The 17,332-nt window shown below is 38.8% G+C and overlaps 1 protein-coding gene across 4 annotated transcripts in view; it reads left to right on the forward strand.

Annotated features, from left to right (window-relative positions):
* LOC113056240 (transformation/transcription domain-associated protein-like) overlaps window positions 1-17,332 on the forward strand; it is a 73,544-nt gene that overhangs the window by 28,520 nt on the left and 27,692 nt on the right. For all 4 annotated transcript variants that reach the window (XM_026222851.1, XM_026222854.1, XM_026222852.1 and 1 more), the window contains 14 exons: window positions 22-180; window positions 304-438; window positions 572-682; window positions 761-907; window positions 4,268-4,481; window positions 4,885-5,010; window positions 5,874-6,020; window positions 9,533-9,738; window positions 10,819-10,940; window positions 11,355-11,568; window positions 12,500-12,679; window positions 13,251-13,397; window positions 14,465-14,584; window positions 16,875-17,162. In XM_026222851.1, the coding sequence (XP_026078636.1) occupies window positions 22-180; window positions 304-438; window positions 572-682; window positions 761-907; window positions 4,268-4,481; window positions 4,885-5,010; window positions 5,874-6,020; window positions 9,533-9,738; window positions 10,819-10,940; window positions 11,355-11,568; window positions 12,500-12,679; window positions 13,251-13,397; window positions 14,465-14,584; window positions 16,875-17,162 (2,316 nt within the window). The remainder of the gene's footprint in view (window positions 1-21; window positions 181-303; window positions 439-571; window positions 683-760; window positions 908-4,267; window positions 4,482-4,884; window positions 5,011-5,873; window positions 6,021-9,532; window positions 9,739-10,818; window positions 10,941-11,354; window positions 11,569-12,499; window positions 12,680-13,250; window positions 13,398-14,464; window positions 14,585-16,874; window positions 17,163-17,332) is intronic.

Below are 17,332 nucleotides of genomic sequence, written 5' to 3' on the forward strand. Positions count from 1 at the left end.
TGTAAGTTTCTCTGCTTATAGGTTTATTACCCAGTGAGACATCACCTGGTTCAGCACATGATCAGTGCTATGCAGCGATTGGGCTTCACCCCTAGTGTAACTATTGAGCAGAGGAAGTTGGCCGTGGACTTAGCTGAGGTGGTCATCAAATGGGAGCTCCAGAGAATCAAAGACCAACAGGTCTGTTACCAGGAAATAAGTGTTCTTATTATACAAACAGTGTTTTGGTCTTTTGTGATTAATTTAATTTAATGAAAATGTGTTCGTTCATTTTATTGGGTTTGAATCTCTCACTTTTCTCAGCCGGAATCGGAAGCCGATCCAGGAAGTGTGGGCGAGGGCACGAGCGGAGCCTCTGCTGCTATGAAGAGAGGCATGTCTGTTGACTCGGCACAAGACGTAAAGAGATTTCGCACTGCTGCTGGTGCTGTCGGCTCGGTGAGAAAACCTTAAACCACTCCCCGCAGAGGAGTGTGACCTTGAGTGTGTCCGTCTCTTGTGCTCTGTGTCCGGATGGACCGTGCCATGTTTGAGTACACTGGCTGTATTGTGTTTGTGTCTGTATGTGCAGGTCTTTGGCCGCAGTCAGTCGATGCCAGGCACAGAGGCTCTCCTTACCAAACCTGTGGAAAAACAGCAAACTGATACTGTGGTCAACTTCCTCATCCGCATCGCGTGCCAGGTAGTTATCTCATACCTACTTTATGAGTCTTTCTGGTGTCCACTAATTGTTAATCTAATTTCTGCTCCGTGTCTGCAGGTAAATGATAGCACCAGTGTGGCAGGCTCTCCCGGTGAGCTGCTGTCCCGTCGCTGTGTGAACCTCATGAAGACTGCCCTCAGGCCAGACATGTGGCCCCGTGCCGAACTCAAACTGCAGTGGTTCGACAAGCTCCTTATGACTGTGGTAGGTCTGAAAGCTTACAATTTGCAATTTGAGGCTGCATATGAGATTTATGAGTTCTTGCCTCATTTTCTGAAAGGAAATGGAGAAATATTCATACCAATGTTTAAAAACGGCACGTGTTATGCATGAAACTACAAATTCACTCTCTGACAATAGGTGGCACTCTTAGAAAAGCAGAAACACTCTGGTTACTCTGTGATAGTGTTGTCAAAAGACCAGGTACTTCGGTACCAAGTTGGTACTAAAAAAATAAAAACGTTACGGTACCAGGTTTTTTTAAAGTATCGGTGGTACAGAGTACCTGGTCAACCCGGTACTTGATGATCTGAGAGGTGCGCTCTCTTCTTAAAAGAAACATGGCGACATCAAACGGATGAAACAATTTCCCGCTCTCACTCCGTGCTCACTTATACCAGAAACACTGCTCCGCGGCTAAAGTATTTCAGTATGTTTGAAATGTTGTTCATAACGTAGCCTATATTAAAACAAAAAATGCTGCTCTATTGCTTGTCATTATAACCTTCTGATTTGAGAGATCCATCTGTATCAAGCTATAGCTAAACATGTGAATTCTTGCTAAATATGCAGTTATATTATGGGCCGTAGGTCTGAATTGTACTCGTGATGGAGGGGTGGTGGAGCGCTCTTGGAGCGAGTCAAAATCACACCGCTCTGCTCACAAACTCTCTATGGATGAACACACCAAACTACCAAAACACTTTAAAGAAAGACGCCTAGATCAAATGAAAGCGTTCAAGCTGGTTCCGTATTTTTTGGACTGTAAGTTGCACCTGAGTATAAGTACTGGACTATAAGTCGCATTTATTTAGAACCAAGAACCAAGAGAAAACATTACCATCTAAAGTCGCAAGAGGGCGCTATATGTATTCAGTGGGAGACTACAGTAGCACTGAGCAGAATACAGCGCCCACTGGTGTCTGTAGACTGTAATGTTTTATCTTGGTTCTTGGTTCATCCATGAACCAAGGTTCATTTCTCTTGGTTAATTTTGATAAATAAGTCGCACCTGACTATAAGTCACAGGACCAGCCAAACTATTAAAAAGAGTGCGACTTATAGTCCGGAAAATATGGTAAGTTTCATTGTGTTTACATTGATTTACTTGTGGCGGTCTGTCACAATATCAAAAGTTACTGCCACAAATGCATTTTCCAAAAGGCTTTGACTTTGTTGAACATTAGCCCTGCGTGTGTCAAAGTCAAAACCCACTGCAGGTGTTCTTATCAGGGATGTGCAGGTCTAGCTGAATAGTCGACTAAACGGTACAGCTCCTCCTAGTTGACACTGAAAACAATAGTCGAAATAGAATTAGCATTCATTTTACCATCACTCTGGTGCCTTTCCAAGCAGTTTTTATGCCAGCCAAATCGATATCCTCACTCTTCTCAATGATTTTTCCTTCTTTGGAGTACACTGGTGTGACCAACTCAGCTGTCATCTGAGAGAACACCTCTCAGTTAGTGAGCGTCCACCACCTGCACAATTATCAACCTCACTTCCTCTCTTATTCCACCTGTTATCAGGCACTGGGCTTCCTGTCGTTCGGATCCACCACTCTATCGATTCTTTTCAGGGCAAGACAGTTATACAGCTTTCTCTGCTCATGTAGGCCAGGATTTAAATGCTGTGATATGGCAGTGAGGAGACTGCCTGTAGCTTGTACAACCTTTTAATTTGCTCTTCGCTCATCCAAAGATTAGATCATGCCACTTTCTCCTCCTGGGAAGTTCCTGTTTATATATTCCGAACAATTAATGCTTTGGAAAAACGGATGTTCATAAGATGACTCCCAGTCTCTCTTATGCCCTATTTTCGAACAGCCAGAAAAGCTGATGATTACCACCCTGTTTTCAGAGTGGGTCAATGACACTTTCTGTGACAAGAGTTTGACAAACAGGTCACTCATCGTCCGTGCCCCAGAGCCCAGTTGAGGGAGTGAAGTGCTTTTTTCAGTTCTCTTTAACAAACTAATGACCAGTGCTGCGAATCCGAAGGGCATTTATCATCTCATTGTGTCGGCTTGACAGTGATTTAAAGGACGAGAGTTTATGAGTCTTACACGGGTGCTCATCTGGCAGAGCTACTGTCGTGGATGAATGGCAGCTATCACATAAGGATGTAGTGCTTGTAACAGATAATGCATCGAACATGATCGCTGCAGCTCAATTCGGAAAAATCCCCCTAGAAACATGCTTCGCGCATACGCTGAATCTGGCATCCCAGCGCGCGCTTAAAGTGGGCGCGCTCTCCAGGCTTTTGGAAAGAATCCGAAACACTGCTGAAGTGCAGATTTAGGTTTTTGTATATTGATTATATTCAAGTAGGTTTGTCCTCTTGTTTATTTTGGTTTGTAATTTAATTTCATGTTTATACATTTGTCAATATTTAAATGTTTTACAAAAAAGTACACTGCACTATATACGTATTTAAGTACACTCCCTGCATTATGCACTTTTAGTAGCTACTTACATTTGTGTGTTCTAATCTAATGCTGCTGTTGCCTCTGTGCCCAGACTTGAGTTTTATTTGATGTTTAATACATTCAAGAAGCGTGTTTCAGGTAAAATTAAAGGTTCAGTTTACATATCTAACTGCTTGTATTTATTGACAAAATTGTATACATGTGAAGCAAAATTGAAAAATAAGGATGCAGTGCATCATCAATGCATTGTGATGCATCGAGATAATCAAATCGAACTGAATCGATGACTTGATAATCGTAACCGAACCGAACCGTGAGACCAATGTAGGTTCACACCTCTAATTAATGAGATGTACAAAAGAAGTAAACTGTACTTAAAGTATGCAAGTTAAATGGAAAACAACAACAGCCTTGCAGGATTTTTTTTATTGTTATTATTACTTTTATTCAGCATGGATTTTTAAAATTGACCAAAAGTGACAGTGAAGACATTTATAATGTTCTGAAAGATTTACATTTCAAGTAAATGGTTATTTTTGAGAACCCTCAAAAAAAGTATCATGGTTTCTAAAAAATATAAAGCAGCACAACCGCCTTTTTTTGTGTTAATAAGAAACGTTTCTTGAGCTCATTTCAGCATATTCAGCACATTATTTCTGAAGAATTATTTGACATTTAAAGACTGAAGTAATGGCTGCCGAAAATTCAGCTTTGCCATCAAAGCAAAAAGATTTACTTTAAAATATATTAGAATAGATATAAATAGATACTAATATTTCTTAATATTATATTTCACACTTACAATTTTACTTATGCTTTTGATCATATAAATGCATCATTGTTGAGCAAAAGAGAATTTTTCTCAAAAACAGACATCTTACCAACCTCAACCTCATCAGTCCTCCTCTGTTTTTCAGGAGCAGCCAAACCAGGCGAACTTCTCCAACATCTGCACAGGGCTTGAGATCCTCAGCTTCCTTCTGTCAGTGCTGCAGCCTCCAGCCATTCTTGCGCACTTCAAGCCCTTGCAGCGTGGCATTGCAGCTTGCATGACCTGTGGCAACACCAAAGTGTTGAGGGCAGTCCACTCCCTCCTGTCCAGACTCATGAGCACCTTCCCCACAGAACCCAGTGAGTAGATCAAGCTCAGATTGATGATATCTTCTCCTAGAGACCTCATTTGAGCATACAGTAGCTGTGGATATGTATGGTGAACAATAATAGCATCATTTGATTTGCTTGAGTATGAGACAAAGTCTAGACAGCCCGAAGGCCAGTATAATGGTGAGCAGCTGTTAACAGAAACATGCATTGGTTGAATCTCCACAGAGGCTGTGAAATAACTTTAGATACACAAGTGATTATCATCAACCTGATATGTTAAAGCTCCATTTCTGTAATTGGTTATCTCTTTATAAGATCAGAGAATCAAATAAGATTTATAAGATTTCCAGTTTGTTCTAGTTTTTCAAATAAAACTGTGGTAACGATGTACATTAAAACAGTTTCTTCTAATATTTTGGTTTTTCTCTAGGCACATCCACAGTTGCTTCCAAGTATGAGGAGCTGGAGTGTTTGTACGCTGCCGTAGGGAAGGTCATTTATGAAGGCCTCACCAACTACGAGAAAGCCACCAGTGCTAACCCAACTCAATTGTTCGGTGAGAAAATATAATAGCTCTACTACATGACCAAAGGGAGTTACTCTAGAATATCTTCCCCAACGTAAAATAGATGCTGAGGTTTTCAAAAAGCTTTCTTTTCTGTTATATACTAAGTATAGAATGTAAATCATATTTATGTACTTAATTGTAATTTATGTACTTAATACTAATCGGGAGTTTTTTTTTTTTGTTTTTTTTTTAAGAAGTAACAAATAACTACTCCTGTGCAGCAGGGATGCATTACATTTCACAAGATTACGGTTTTGTTTTTTTACTGTATTTTTTATTAAATAAATGCCATATTGGTGAAGACCTTACCAACCCTAAACTTTGTAATAGTAGTGTACTTTAGTGTGTATCCATTTCAGATATTTTGTATTTTATTATAATAATAACTTAGTTGTTTCACAACTTAGATTTCATCTTTAATTATATTTCTTAATTGAAAACCAAAAATGCTGAAACTCTATTGGATAACATTCTAAAGTTACCAGTGTTTCATTTCAGCTCAAAATGGCACCATTGTTCAATAAGTGCATTCTGCTTCCGCTCTGGCAGTGCTCTAGAATTACATTTACCACTGATGTACTGTATGTGTCTCCATCGAGGGTGACTTTTTACATTTATCTTTCGTCCCCAGAGCTGTGATCTAAGAAATGCATTACTCATGCTTTTTTTGTCTCCATCCTTACCCGGTAACTCGCTTAGATTTCTCCAGAAACGTCCTTGTAATACAACTACAGGGACAAAGGAGCTGCACCCAAAGTCATTAGCAGGCGCATGTCGCTTGCTGTCCCTGACAGTGTTGTGAGGACAGCGGGGCGTCATGTTACCAGCTTCTTTCTCCTCTTTGCTTCCAGGAACACTGATGATCCTGAAGTCGGCCTGCAGCAACAACTCCAGCTACATCGACCGGCTCATTTCTGTCTTTATGCGCTCCCTGCAGAAGATGGTGAGAGAGCACCTGAACCCGCAACCCAACCCCGGAGCCACTGAAACCACCACAGGTGACCATTCTTTGGCCTCTTATATCAAAGACATTTTCCCCCAAAGATATATAAATACATTTTCACCTTATGTAGTTGAAATTGGTCTATTTTTATTATTATTAACAGGAGCGAAGCACATAATAGCCACTTTTCCACTGCTGGTGTGTGCCAGATTTAACAACGACCCGTGGTGGGCCTATGGCCTCACACCTCAAGCCACAAAGCCATAATAAAGCGCGTTTCCTCTGTCAGCCCTATTGTAAAACCCTTCCTTGATATGCCTCTTTGAAGAAAACTTCATACAAACCCAGCATTAGCGAGGGGAAAATAAATGAAAACTATATTGTAAAATGAACTTAACAAAAACTGACATTTGTTCCTTACATAAAGACTTAAGACGTCAACATTGATATTTTATATAATTTACTATTAATTATTTTTATTTGTGAGCATGCTAAATCAAACTACCCTAATCAAACTGCTCCATTTATTTGTGACGACGGGAGTGCACAAAACAACTCCATTAGTGCTCCAAATGCGACATATAACATGTAACACTACAGAAAAATACTGACAGACCCTTTTTCCGTTTCCGATAAATTTCTTTAGAAAGAATGATCATTAATTTAAATTTTCCACAGTAATCTGAGGAGGCTTGACTGCTATCCCGTCTCACTGTACTGTTATCCATTCAGCCAAAGCAACAGAGGGAGCTCACAGACAGAAAATATGAGTTATACGAGTTACACAGAGTATATGAAATTTATGAGGAGGCACACCTGGAGGAGGCAGAAATATTAAACCAAATAAATACATGATTATAACCATAAGTTCTTCAAGCGCTCTCTGGTATTTTCATAATCATAACGTGTTCTTATTATAGCTATTATATACAGCCTTTTGCATCCCGTATAATACATTCCTGCCTCATACGGTGATTAGAATTCCCATCGGGTTGCAGTCTTAAGTTAATTCAGACACTCTGAAAGTGAGTTTTGCTATTAAAATTGTTTTAAATGTCTTAAATGTTGATGCCAGCTGGTAGCTTCATATTAAATCATGGGAAGAGAACAGCGGTGCAGTCCGTCTCTAACTCGGCACAATCAAGCCCTGGAAGTGACAGGGGAAACACAACTGGTCCTGGCACGCACTAGCACATCTGATTTTGGCACAACAGTCTTCTGCTCTTATGTCTTGTGGTGGTAGATTGAACTGCTTGCAGAAAAGTTATGAAATTTAGCACACAGAATAAAAGACAGTCTGAACATTAAACGATTTGAATGATTTGACATAATTTTTTTTTCTCTTTTTGAATTTTCTGAAAAACCTAATTTTTTTTAACCTTTGCTCAAATTTTCATAAAAATTGTATCGGCTCATTTTCAGACCATCCCAAAAAGCATAAGGAATTCAAGCTGATTGATCAAACTGTTTTCAAATAACGTGCAAACATTTGACGATCACACCAAAATGAATGTGAGGCTGCCTCTTCCCAACACTTTAGCACATTGAGACCAAACTTAGTACGTTTTGCTGCAACCAGGCTACCTGGAGAATTTTGGCACAGTACCACCTAGTGGTCTGGAGATATGAAAATTGGCTTTTTTTTTTGCTTATAAATTCTGAACAGTTTGGCCAAAACAGACTTCCTGTCCACCGTTTAGATTTCCTTTTAAATTGATTTTTGAAATCCTCCTAGACTGTTGGTTCAATTTTTCACCAAACTCAATTCAGATCTTCAGACCATGTTGTTAAAAAGTTATGGATTACATGTCTATAGACATAAACGCTTTTATTTACCACATCTACAATTTTGATGGCATGCCAAACTGCATCTGAGGCTGTATCTCTGCAAAGCTTTGACATATTTATTCCAAACTTTGTGCCATGAATTTGGTGTCTGTGCCAACTATTGGTCAAAAGTAAAAAGCAATTATTTAATATTACAAGTGATTGTATTAATGGGTTTTCAACTATTTTGCATTTTCCAAATTTCTTTACTAATTTTTGTGTTTGGTCTAATTTCGCTTACATTGTGCTTGGCCTCTTAATTGCTGTTTGCAGCTGTATTTATTATTATCATTATAATTATTATATATTTTTTTAAATTAAAATTGCATATTAATATTTGAAATAATAAAGTAATGATACAACCAGCATTCAGAAAAGAAAAACAGGACATTACATCATACAGCATATCCTGTGTGTCAAGGTCAGTAAGTCTCCTAAAATATAAGATCATTTGACTTCATAATTTATCAGACAACAAATTCTTTTAAGAACTCTTTTGGCACTGACCACCTCAGTAAATTTAAACAGAACTGGCAGTGCACAGGTCAGTTCAGTTCTTATGTTGATGGCACTCATGTATCACTAAATCATCTAAATCGATCCTAATTGGCTGCTGTCTAGAAGCAACCATGTTAAGTTAATAAAATACAGTATGCTATACTCAATTTAGGCTATTCTGGCCTCTTTCTGTCATTAACCCATCTGCTCTTGGTTAAGATCACTTCCTTCCTTCCAGGAGGCTGTTTTTAAGCCTTTAAATATTTCAAGCTTGTCTTTTTTCCGATAGTGTATGGAAGCCAGCTGAGGTAGGTTGAGATCTATTGCTTTGTCTGACAGGACGTGTCCTCTTCCTCTTGGCCCAGAACTGACAAGTCTGTCTTAAATTTAGGCTCTTGACAGTATGATGGAAAAATATGCGCTCTTGCTGGGACAGCTTTAATCCTGTTGTCTGCAGTCATCTGGAGAAGGTAAAAAAGTGGGCAGAAAGACAAAGACACGTTGTCACCTTGGAGCAGAGTGAGAGCGAGCGAGAGAGAACCCTTAGACTTCAGTGTGCGCTGTGCATATTTGACCACTGGGTGCTGCAGGAGGGCCAATCAAATGTTCAGAAACTTGCCCACAAATCCATCCATACTGAGAAACATCTTCTGTGATTGATGTAAAAAGTCTCCCACTTTGTCCACCAGAATATAAATTCCAGACAATCCCATCTGCTCAGTGCCTTCTAGATGCTATTATGGTTTTTAAATGGTACATGGAGATGGTATTGAACAGACGCACACACATTTGCACACTTTCGGCCCTGCGTGTCTTGTGCAGGCCTCACACTGCAATGTCACCCTGGCAGTGTTGCTAAAGACCCACTCACACGCGAGTCAGCGGCAAACTGGAAATCAGCCTCTAACATATTCTTCCCCCAAGGGTCGACTCATCAGAAGAATCACATTTTACCTTGAGCAAATCAAGCAGAAAATACATTCAGAGGCCAGACTAAACTCATAACCTGTCTCCTCTCTGCTACGACTTTCCATGCTAAAACTCAAGCTTTCAGCAGGCAGAATTTAGTGTCTTTATGGTTCATATCCTCAGCTGTCTTTTACAATTTTTGATGCGTGTTCAATGGTTGTCATTGAGATTCTTGTAATATTTTCTGTGTGTGTGAGCCTGTGAACCTCAAGGAAAGGGAAAATAGTATTGCTGTCATGTAATCGTGCTCTCGTTTTTCTGTGTTGGCTGTAGTCACGAGCGAGTTGGTCATGCTAAGCTTGGATCTGGTAAAGGAAAGGCTGTCGGTCATGAACATGGAAATGAGGAAGAACTTCATCCAGGTCATCCTTACCTCTCTCATCGAGAAATCTCCCGACCCAAAGATTCTTCGAGCTGTGGTGAAGATTGTGGAGGAATGGGTCAAGAACAGCTCTGGCAACCCCATGGCCACCAACCAGGTAAATTCTCACAGGCTGCTGAATTCTCTTTGGTCTTAGTTTAGGTTACATTATACGATGTAAAAAAAAATTTTTGTAGTAAAGATGACACTCACATGTCATTGACTCATGGGCGATTAGAAAGTTGACTAGTTAAGTTTAATGTAGTATGTCTTTTATCTTTTAGTGTTTTTTAGAGTTTTCATTAAGACTATGTTAAGATAACTCTGTTTAAATAACTTGAAGACTTGATGGGCTTCCATGGAAGTTTGCTGAGACACTGTGTAATGTCAACTTTGCAAAGAGGCAGTTGAACGATGGGGCAGTTAAAAATGCTAGTCGACTGCAGAGCAAGGTCAGCGAGAGCAAGGAAAGCAGTCATTATAACTAGACCTCAGGGATCAGCATACAGTAATAAAAACATAAATCTATGGCACGATATTTGGAAAGGAACTTTAAATGTATGTATTTATTTACTTATTTTTCAATATTTTTTGAACATTGTAATCAATGACATTTTTACAATTGTTTATTGGTCTAAGATGGAAGAAAGTTGATTCTGTAGAACCAAACGGAATTGTTAAAAAATTACTGTTTTAAACAGGTTCTCTTTTGTCTCTTTTTGCTCCCAGCCCACACTCACTGGTTGAGGTTCAGAAACAAGCAGGGCAGCTACAAATGGCTTATTAGCCTGATTGATATTTCATGCGTTATTGATTTAACATGGTGTATTTGTGTGATTTCCATTTCTGTAGACTTGCTAAAGCGCACAATAGTAGACCAAGCATTTGTTGACTCTGAATACACCAGTGTTAAACATTTGAGCTCGAAGCCTTTCCTGCTGTAAATGAGGCATTGTGTATTCAGTGTGCTGTGGCCCGGACAGCTGATCCCAGGTGTCTGTTCTGTTAGCCCAAGGTTAGAGAGCAGACCGGGAGGAAAAAGGAGCAGAGCAAAGGTTCTACACAGCTCTCCTGATAAATGAAAGATAAATGGACTGTATCAGTCCGTTACCTCTTTCTCCTCATCAGCTCTCCTCTTCCAATCGCCTTTCTTTCTGCTGTCTTACTCACTCTCTTTGTCTTCGTTTCTCTTTCCTAGGTGCCTAATCCAAGAGAGAAATCCATTCTGCTGGTGAAAATGATGACCTACATTGAGAAGCGCTTTCCTGACGACCTTGAATTGAATGGCCAGTTTCTGGACCTCGTTAATTACGTCTACAGGTAATTACGCCGATTAATCACAGGGTCCGCTGTCCGTGCTGGCCTTCCATCTATTTGCCATTAGCAACAAGACTCTGGCTGGTGGGTGGCAGGCCCCATTTTGATTGCTAAAGTTGGGCCTCGGGGTGGTTGGTGGCTAAGGGGCAATTTGCATTAGGGGTTACCATCACCCTGGGCAAAAGAGCATTTCTCCAGCGTCAGGAGCAGTTCACCCTGGTGAGAATCCATAGGCTTAAGTCAGCAGCTCTAGTTGTATCTATTCTAGAGCGTGTGCAATCGTTAATAGCTGTGGTTTACTAAAGAACCACCATGTTGTTTGTCACTCTACATTTCATGCTGTCTCAGAAGGTACACACAACACCAGTCTTGCAGCGTTTGTCTAAAGCACTTTTGTATTTGTTTTTTTTTTTTTAGAGATGAGAACCTCTCAGGAAGTGACATCACATCCAAACTGGAGCCAGCATTCTTGTCAGGCCTACGCTGTACCCAGGCACTGATCAGAGCCAAGTTTTTCGAGGTGTTCGATGGATCAGTGAAGCGAAGAGTCTATGAGAGGCTCCTGTATATTTGCTGCTCGCAGAACTGGGAGGCCATGGGCAACCACTTCTGGATTAAACAGTGCATTGAGGTACAGACGCATAATTTTTTTTTTCTTCTTCAGTAAAGTACCCTTTTTTTAAACTAATTAACCCAGTATATGTTAATAGACTTTAAAAAAAGAAAATATAATAATAATAATAATAATACATTAATAAATAAAACCTAAAATGTTGTTTGGTTTAAATAAATGTATAATATATAAATTTTTAAATATAATAAAAATATATAATTAATAATATTGTAATATTATTAAAATTGTCTTGTTATAATTTGTAATATTAAATAATTATATAATAAAGCATTTAAATAAACTGTTTAATTTATCATTTCTGTGATATAACATTGCATGTCACACCGGAGGATATGTCTACAGAATATTTTGAACATGAAATAAATACCAATATATTGTACATCTTCAATCGTGTTGTCTGCTCTATGCGGGGTCGATACTACTTTATAATTATGCGCATGCTAAAAATTACACACAAGCTAATTGCACCTTGCATAGCAGCTGTATGCCTACTGTATCACAGTCTTCCCCTTGATGATTTTATCAAAACTTCAGCTGGGTTTTAGATCATTATTACACCATGATATAACCGCTCTGGTTTTTGCCTCAAGTCGGGTCACAATCCATCCATCTCAGCCACAATCAGTGCTACTCGGGCTCATGAATTATAAATACTGTTCTACACGTGGCGCGGCTGTGTGTGTGAATCAGCCTGTCATGATGGAGTAGAAGAATATCCACTGTTGGAGCTCAAGCAGTTAGATATATAAGCGCTTGTGGTTAAAATGACAGCTGTTAAACAATGCTGGCTCATGCAGGCGTTCTTGATGTTAAATGTTATCTACTTTCTTCCATGTGAAGTGATCTTCACAGAAGGAGCAGCTGTTTGCTGGCATGTTTTAGGAATGGTGGCAGTTCAGAGTTTGACTCTGTCGTCTCTGCTTCACAGCTGCTGTTGGCGGTCTGTGAGAGGAACACCACCATTGGCACCAGCTGCCAGGGCTCCATGCTTCCCTCCATCACCAACGTCATCAACCTGGCCGACAGCCATGACCGCGCAGCCTTTGCCATGGCAACGCATATCAAACAGGAACCTCGTGAGAGAGAAAACAGCGAGACCAAAGAGGAGGTCAGCTGGGCCATTCAGTGTATACAAACATCTGGACAAGAAGCTTGTCTGTGCCTTTATTGCCTAATTTAGCTGACTCTCGTATCAATTTCTGATATATAGAGCACGTTTTAATTACATTGTGATCATCATCATCAATGATCTATTTCTATTCTGTTTCTGATTATCTATAATTTTTTGTCCTAAAGTTTAAAAAGTAAAATAGTACTATATATATATACTCTTAATAATTGTCTGAAATGCTAAATACATAGAAATGCATAATATTAATGGCATCTAATGTTTCTCTAAATACTCCTTCGGTTTGTTAACTTGTTTATAATCTCATATATAAATATGTTAATATGTTATAATAAACATATCAGTAATTCTTTCTTGAAATGTACTATTAAAAACTATGTGTACAGTAGTCATCATATTTAAAATGTAAATCTGTGTCCTGTATCCTACTTCAATTCAAATTCAAAGGTGTTTTCAGTTCACTTCTAAATGGCACACAACTCTGCGGCCTTCTGTAAGTGAAGCAAGTCAACAATTTTTCCCCATATTTTGAAACCTTTTTTGTCTGTAGGATGTGGAGATAGACATTGAACTGGCACCGGGTGACCAGACCAGCCTCCCTAAGACCAAGGAGCAGGCGGAAAGAGATGCAGGCAACCAGCTGCACATGCTCACCAACCGCCACGATAAGTTCCTGGACTCCCTGAGAGAGGTCAAGGTGAGCCATCACCTCAACATATGATGCCCTCACGAGTGCACCCGTAAGCATTAGGAAAAATAAAGCAAACTTAAGAAAAAAACTGGTTACATAAAGGACATATGTAGGGAAGAGTCGCATGCATAAGTCGTGCAGGCTTTTGAACAGTGTAGTTTAAAATGCGCCTTTGGTTCTGGCTCCTTTCATCTCTAACCTGCTCTTCCTCATTTGGCTGCTCCCTCATAAGCGTCTCTGTTAAAGAGAGTTTGATCAGGGCAACTTGGGATTCTGTCTTTGAGTGCTTTGAGGTCACAGCGTCATTGATTTCTATTTAATCCTAGACACTCTGCAGCTTTATATGCACCTCTCAAGCAGGCTTTAGATAAATGATGAAGTGAGGAGTTCAAAGGCTGCGTTGCCCACCGGAGCCGCTGTCAGTGACCACAGCACACATTTGAGTTCTGGTTTATACTAACACATCCATTCCTCTTGTAGTCAGAGGTCAAAACCTTTACGTGCAGTTAGCCATAAGAATTATTCAGTGGCAAGAGGTCACGGCTTACATATGAACCTACAGTGATCCCTTATGAAATTACATTTTTAAAAGGAATAGTCTCTTTTGTACTTGAATGTATGGTGTCATGTGTAAAGAATATTTTTAAATTTTATTTTTTTGCTGTAAATGTGACATGATACATGTAGAAAGCAAGTGTCAAGAATAGTGTGTATTAAGCATGGTTTTATAGTTGGCTGAAACTAAAACCATATAATTTTGTTACTTGAAATAAAAAATCGTAAATTAAATTGTATAGAAGATATATCACGTATTCATTTAGTTTGACTTTATGTACTAAAATAACTCAAAAAAAAGAAGAAGTTTATGTAGATATTTAAGAACAAAAACAAATAAATGTTCATTAACAAAGGTGTCCTGGTAGAATTTGGAACTGAGACTAGGTGCACTTTTGTTAATCGGCTGAGCTGGCACTGTTATCAGCCAATGCGATAATCTCAAGTGGCTAAATGTCGGTTCATTAATGGCATATATATTGCCTATCTGTAAATGAGTCTCCTGTGTGTGTAATCAGACGGGAGCACTGCTGAATGCACTGGTTCAGTTGTGCCATATCTCTACCCCGTTGGCTGAGAAGACCTGGGTCCAGCTCTTCCCCCGCCTGTGGAAGATTCTGTCGGACCGCCAGCAGCATGTGAGTACTTCACTTTCTAGTTCTCCAAAGAGCTGAGCTGATAGTTGGCCATTTTCCTCTAAACATATTCCATGTCAATGCATTGTATGACTGCTGCTCATTTTAAATTGAGCTAGGGATGTTCATTTTAACAGGTTACCGCTAACCAACTGTTAAGAATTTTGAACGATTAATACAATCAGTTAAAAGGTTTAAAAAGTGTTTTATTTATTTATTTAAAAAATATTTAAAAAAGGTTTGCTGCAATTCTTAAAATAGGCTACGCTACGCACATAAAAGTTACGTTTTTTAGAGAGAGAAAAACATACGCATAGCCGATTAATAAGTCGCAATTTTTATTTCAGTCAGAAATATGCCTAATGCCAATGCAAAATGTTTACAAACATTATAATAAAAGCTGTAAACATAGCTATGCTATTTTAGTTTCCCTCACTCCACAACAAATCCGTTCAAGTAACAGTAGCCTATTTAAAAAAGAACAATAATAAAAAATAGCCTATAAGAAGTTACAGAAACATAAATGAAAAGCCAAAACAAATTAATTTAGGCTAAAACGAAACTGAAACCAACACTGGGTTTCTTATTCGACACAGAATCAAATTTTTGGATATTCACAATGTGTTTGAATGCCAAATTATTATTTATTATGTAGCCTACTTCTCTCGCATTCCAATATCCACGTAAAACAAAATGTTTTGCATAACATTTATTATTGGCGGTATGGTGATAACAATTAACGGCACAAATTTTACTACATATTTAAACTGAGTAGTGTGTTTTATTTTTATTCGATATGTTTGACTGACTGTATTTTATTATGATACTGAACAGGCTGCATTATCAGAGTAGCAAAGCTTAACTGTGTACGCGCATGCGGCGCCAGTGCAATCACTTGATTTTCTTTCCTTCTAACAGTGGAAGCAACTTCTCCTTTTAGTCATAAAAATAATTGAAATTGTTAACAGTTTGCCTTTATTTGTATACATTCACAATAAAAACAAATCTTTGTACGTAAAATAAGCCTAAAGAAAAATAGGATGTCGCTTTCTGCCTTCTGTTTCCTTTCATGCTGCACAAAAATGAACCGAAACTGCGTCCTAAAAATATATTTGATTAATTATTAATTCGCTATATATAGCCTAGCTTTATTGTGTTTTTCTCCGCTCGCAGAAGCGCTGCAGGTGTTTGTTGTGATATGAAGACCATGTAAATCCTCATGGTCTGTTGTTTGTTGCTTTTTCCGTATGCAAAATTAATCCCCGCGAAACAAATGTTAGTATTTTTAAAGGGTCACAGATACTTATCCTTGCAAATTTAATTAAATTCTAATTTAAATTAATCTTGTCGGTTAACGAGCGTCGGTTGTTGTTTAGGAAAAATAACCGAAATGAACATCCCTAAATTGACCTTTGTTATGGTTAAAGTGTAGTCTGTTTTACTAATAATGAATATCTCTGCAGAATCAGCATGCAAAATGTGTGTTGATGGTGTCAGAGGTTGTGCCTATCCGCTCATCTTGGAGACGCGGGTGGGGGGTATGGCCCCTTCTGCTGAACCTAAACAGGCAGCATTTGCTAATGAGCAGAAATTAAACCTTTTATGCAAATATCTGAGTTTAATGGACCAGATGTCTTAATTTTTAGAATTCTCATTAAAGGGCTTTAATTTGGAGTGACAGAGGCTGTAGACTATTACAGCATGCATTCAAAATAGAAATCTTCCACTTCGTAGCTTTTTATTGGAGGAGGTATAAAAAACTAGGACATATTTACTGCGTCAGTTTTAACAGTAATCCAAAATTATTTGTGTAACGTTGGCTATTTTTCTGTAGAGTTGGCATTGCTGGCTAATATTTATAGCAAATTCTCATTTGACGTTTGGTGAGGAACTACGTTCATACATTTTATTTTAAACATTATTGTAAAGTTCTCATCAAAGTCATAGTGTTTTTTAGTTTTATTGTAGTAGACTGTATTAAAATTCATGCTGTTATAAACTATCAATCAATCAAATCAGTTCTTAAACCTTTTTTTCTCATTACATTCGTAGTTTATTTGTATGAATTTATGGTATGGATATTCATTTTGAGTCTTGCTGACGATTACATGTAACAGCATGGTTTTTAATATGAACTAGAGTGAGCACTAGGCGATGGCAAAGGTGAACTAAATATAAAAATAATGTAAACCAACATGAATTATTGAATATCTGATGCTGTATTCTAAAAATCAATACAACAAAATTCTCTATTTTTCTCTCTAATTTTGGTCTTATGTATCCATTTTTGCAGGCAATCTCAGGCGAGATGGGTCCGTTCCTGTGTAGCGGTAGTCATCAAGCTCAGAGAGATTGCCAGCCCAGTGCCCTAAACTGCTTTGTGGAGGCAATGTCTCAGTGTGTGTCACCCATACCCATCAGGCCCTGCGTCCTGAAGTACTTAGGAAAGACCCACAATCTATGGTTGCGCTCCACCCTGATGCTGGAGCAGCAAGCCTTTGAGAAAGGCCTTAGCTTGCACATCAAACCCAAACAGAGCACAGAGTTCTATGAGCAAGAAAGCATCACTCCTCCACAGCAGGTACACTGATGCATGAGCCCTTCTTCTTTCTTTGTTATTGATATTCTTGGCAGAGGAAGTTTTGTGTTCTGAAGGTTCCCCGGTGTCACTCGAAATCAACTTGTGTGCTGAATTTCCAATTGGCTTTGTTTTGACCTGTCAGTGGGTTCAGTTTGAAGTATCCCAGCATT

Source organism: Carassius auratus, chromosome 37 (genome assembly GCF_003368295.1).
Source record: "Carassius auratus strain Wakin chromosome 37, ASM336829v1, whole genome shotgun sequence".
Classification (NCBI taxonomy): domain Eukaryota; kingdom Metazoa; phylum Chordata; class Actinopteri; order Cypriniformes; family Cyprinidae; genus Carassius; species Carassius auratus.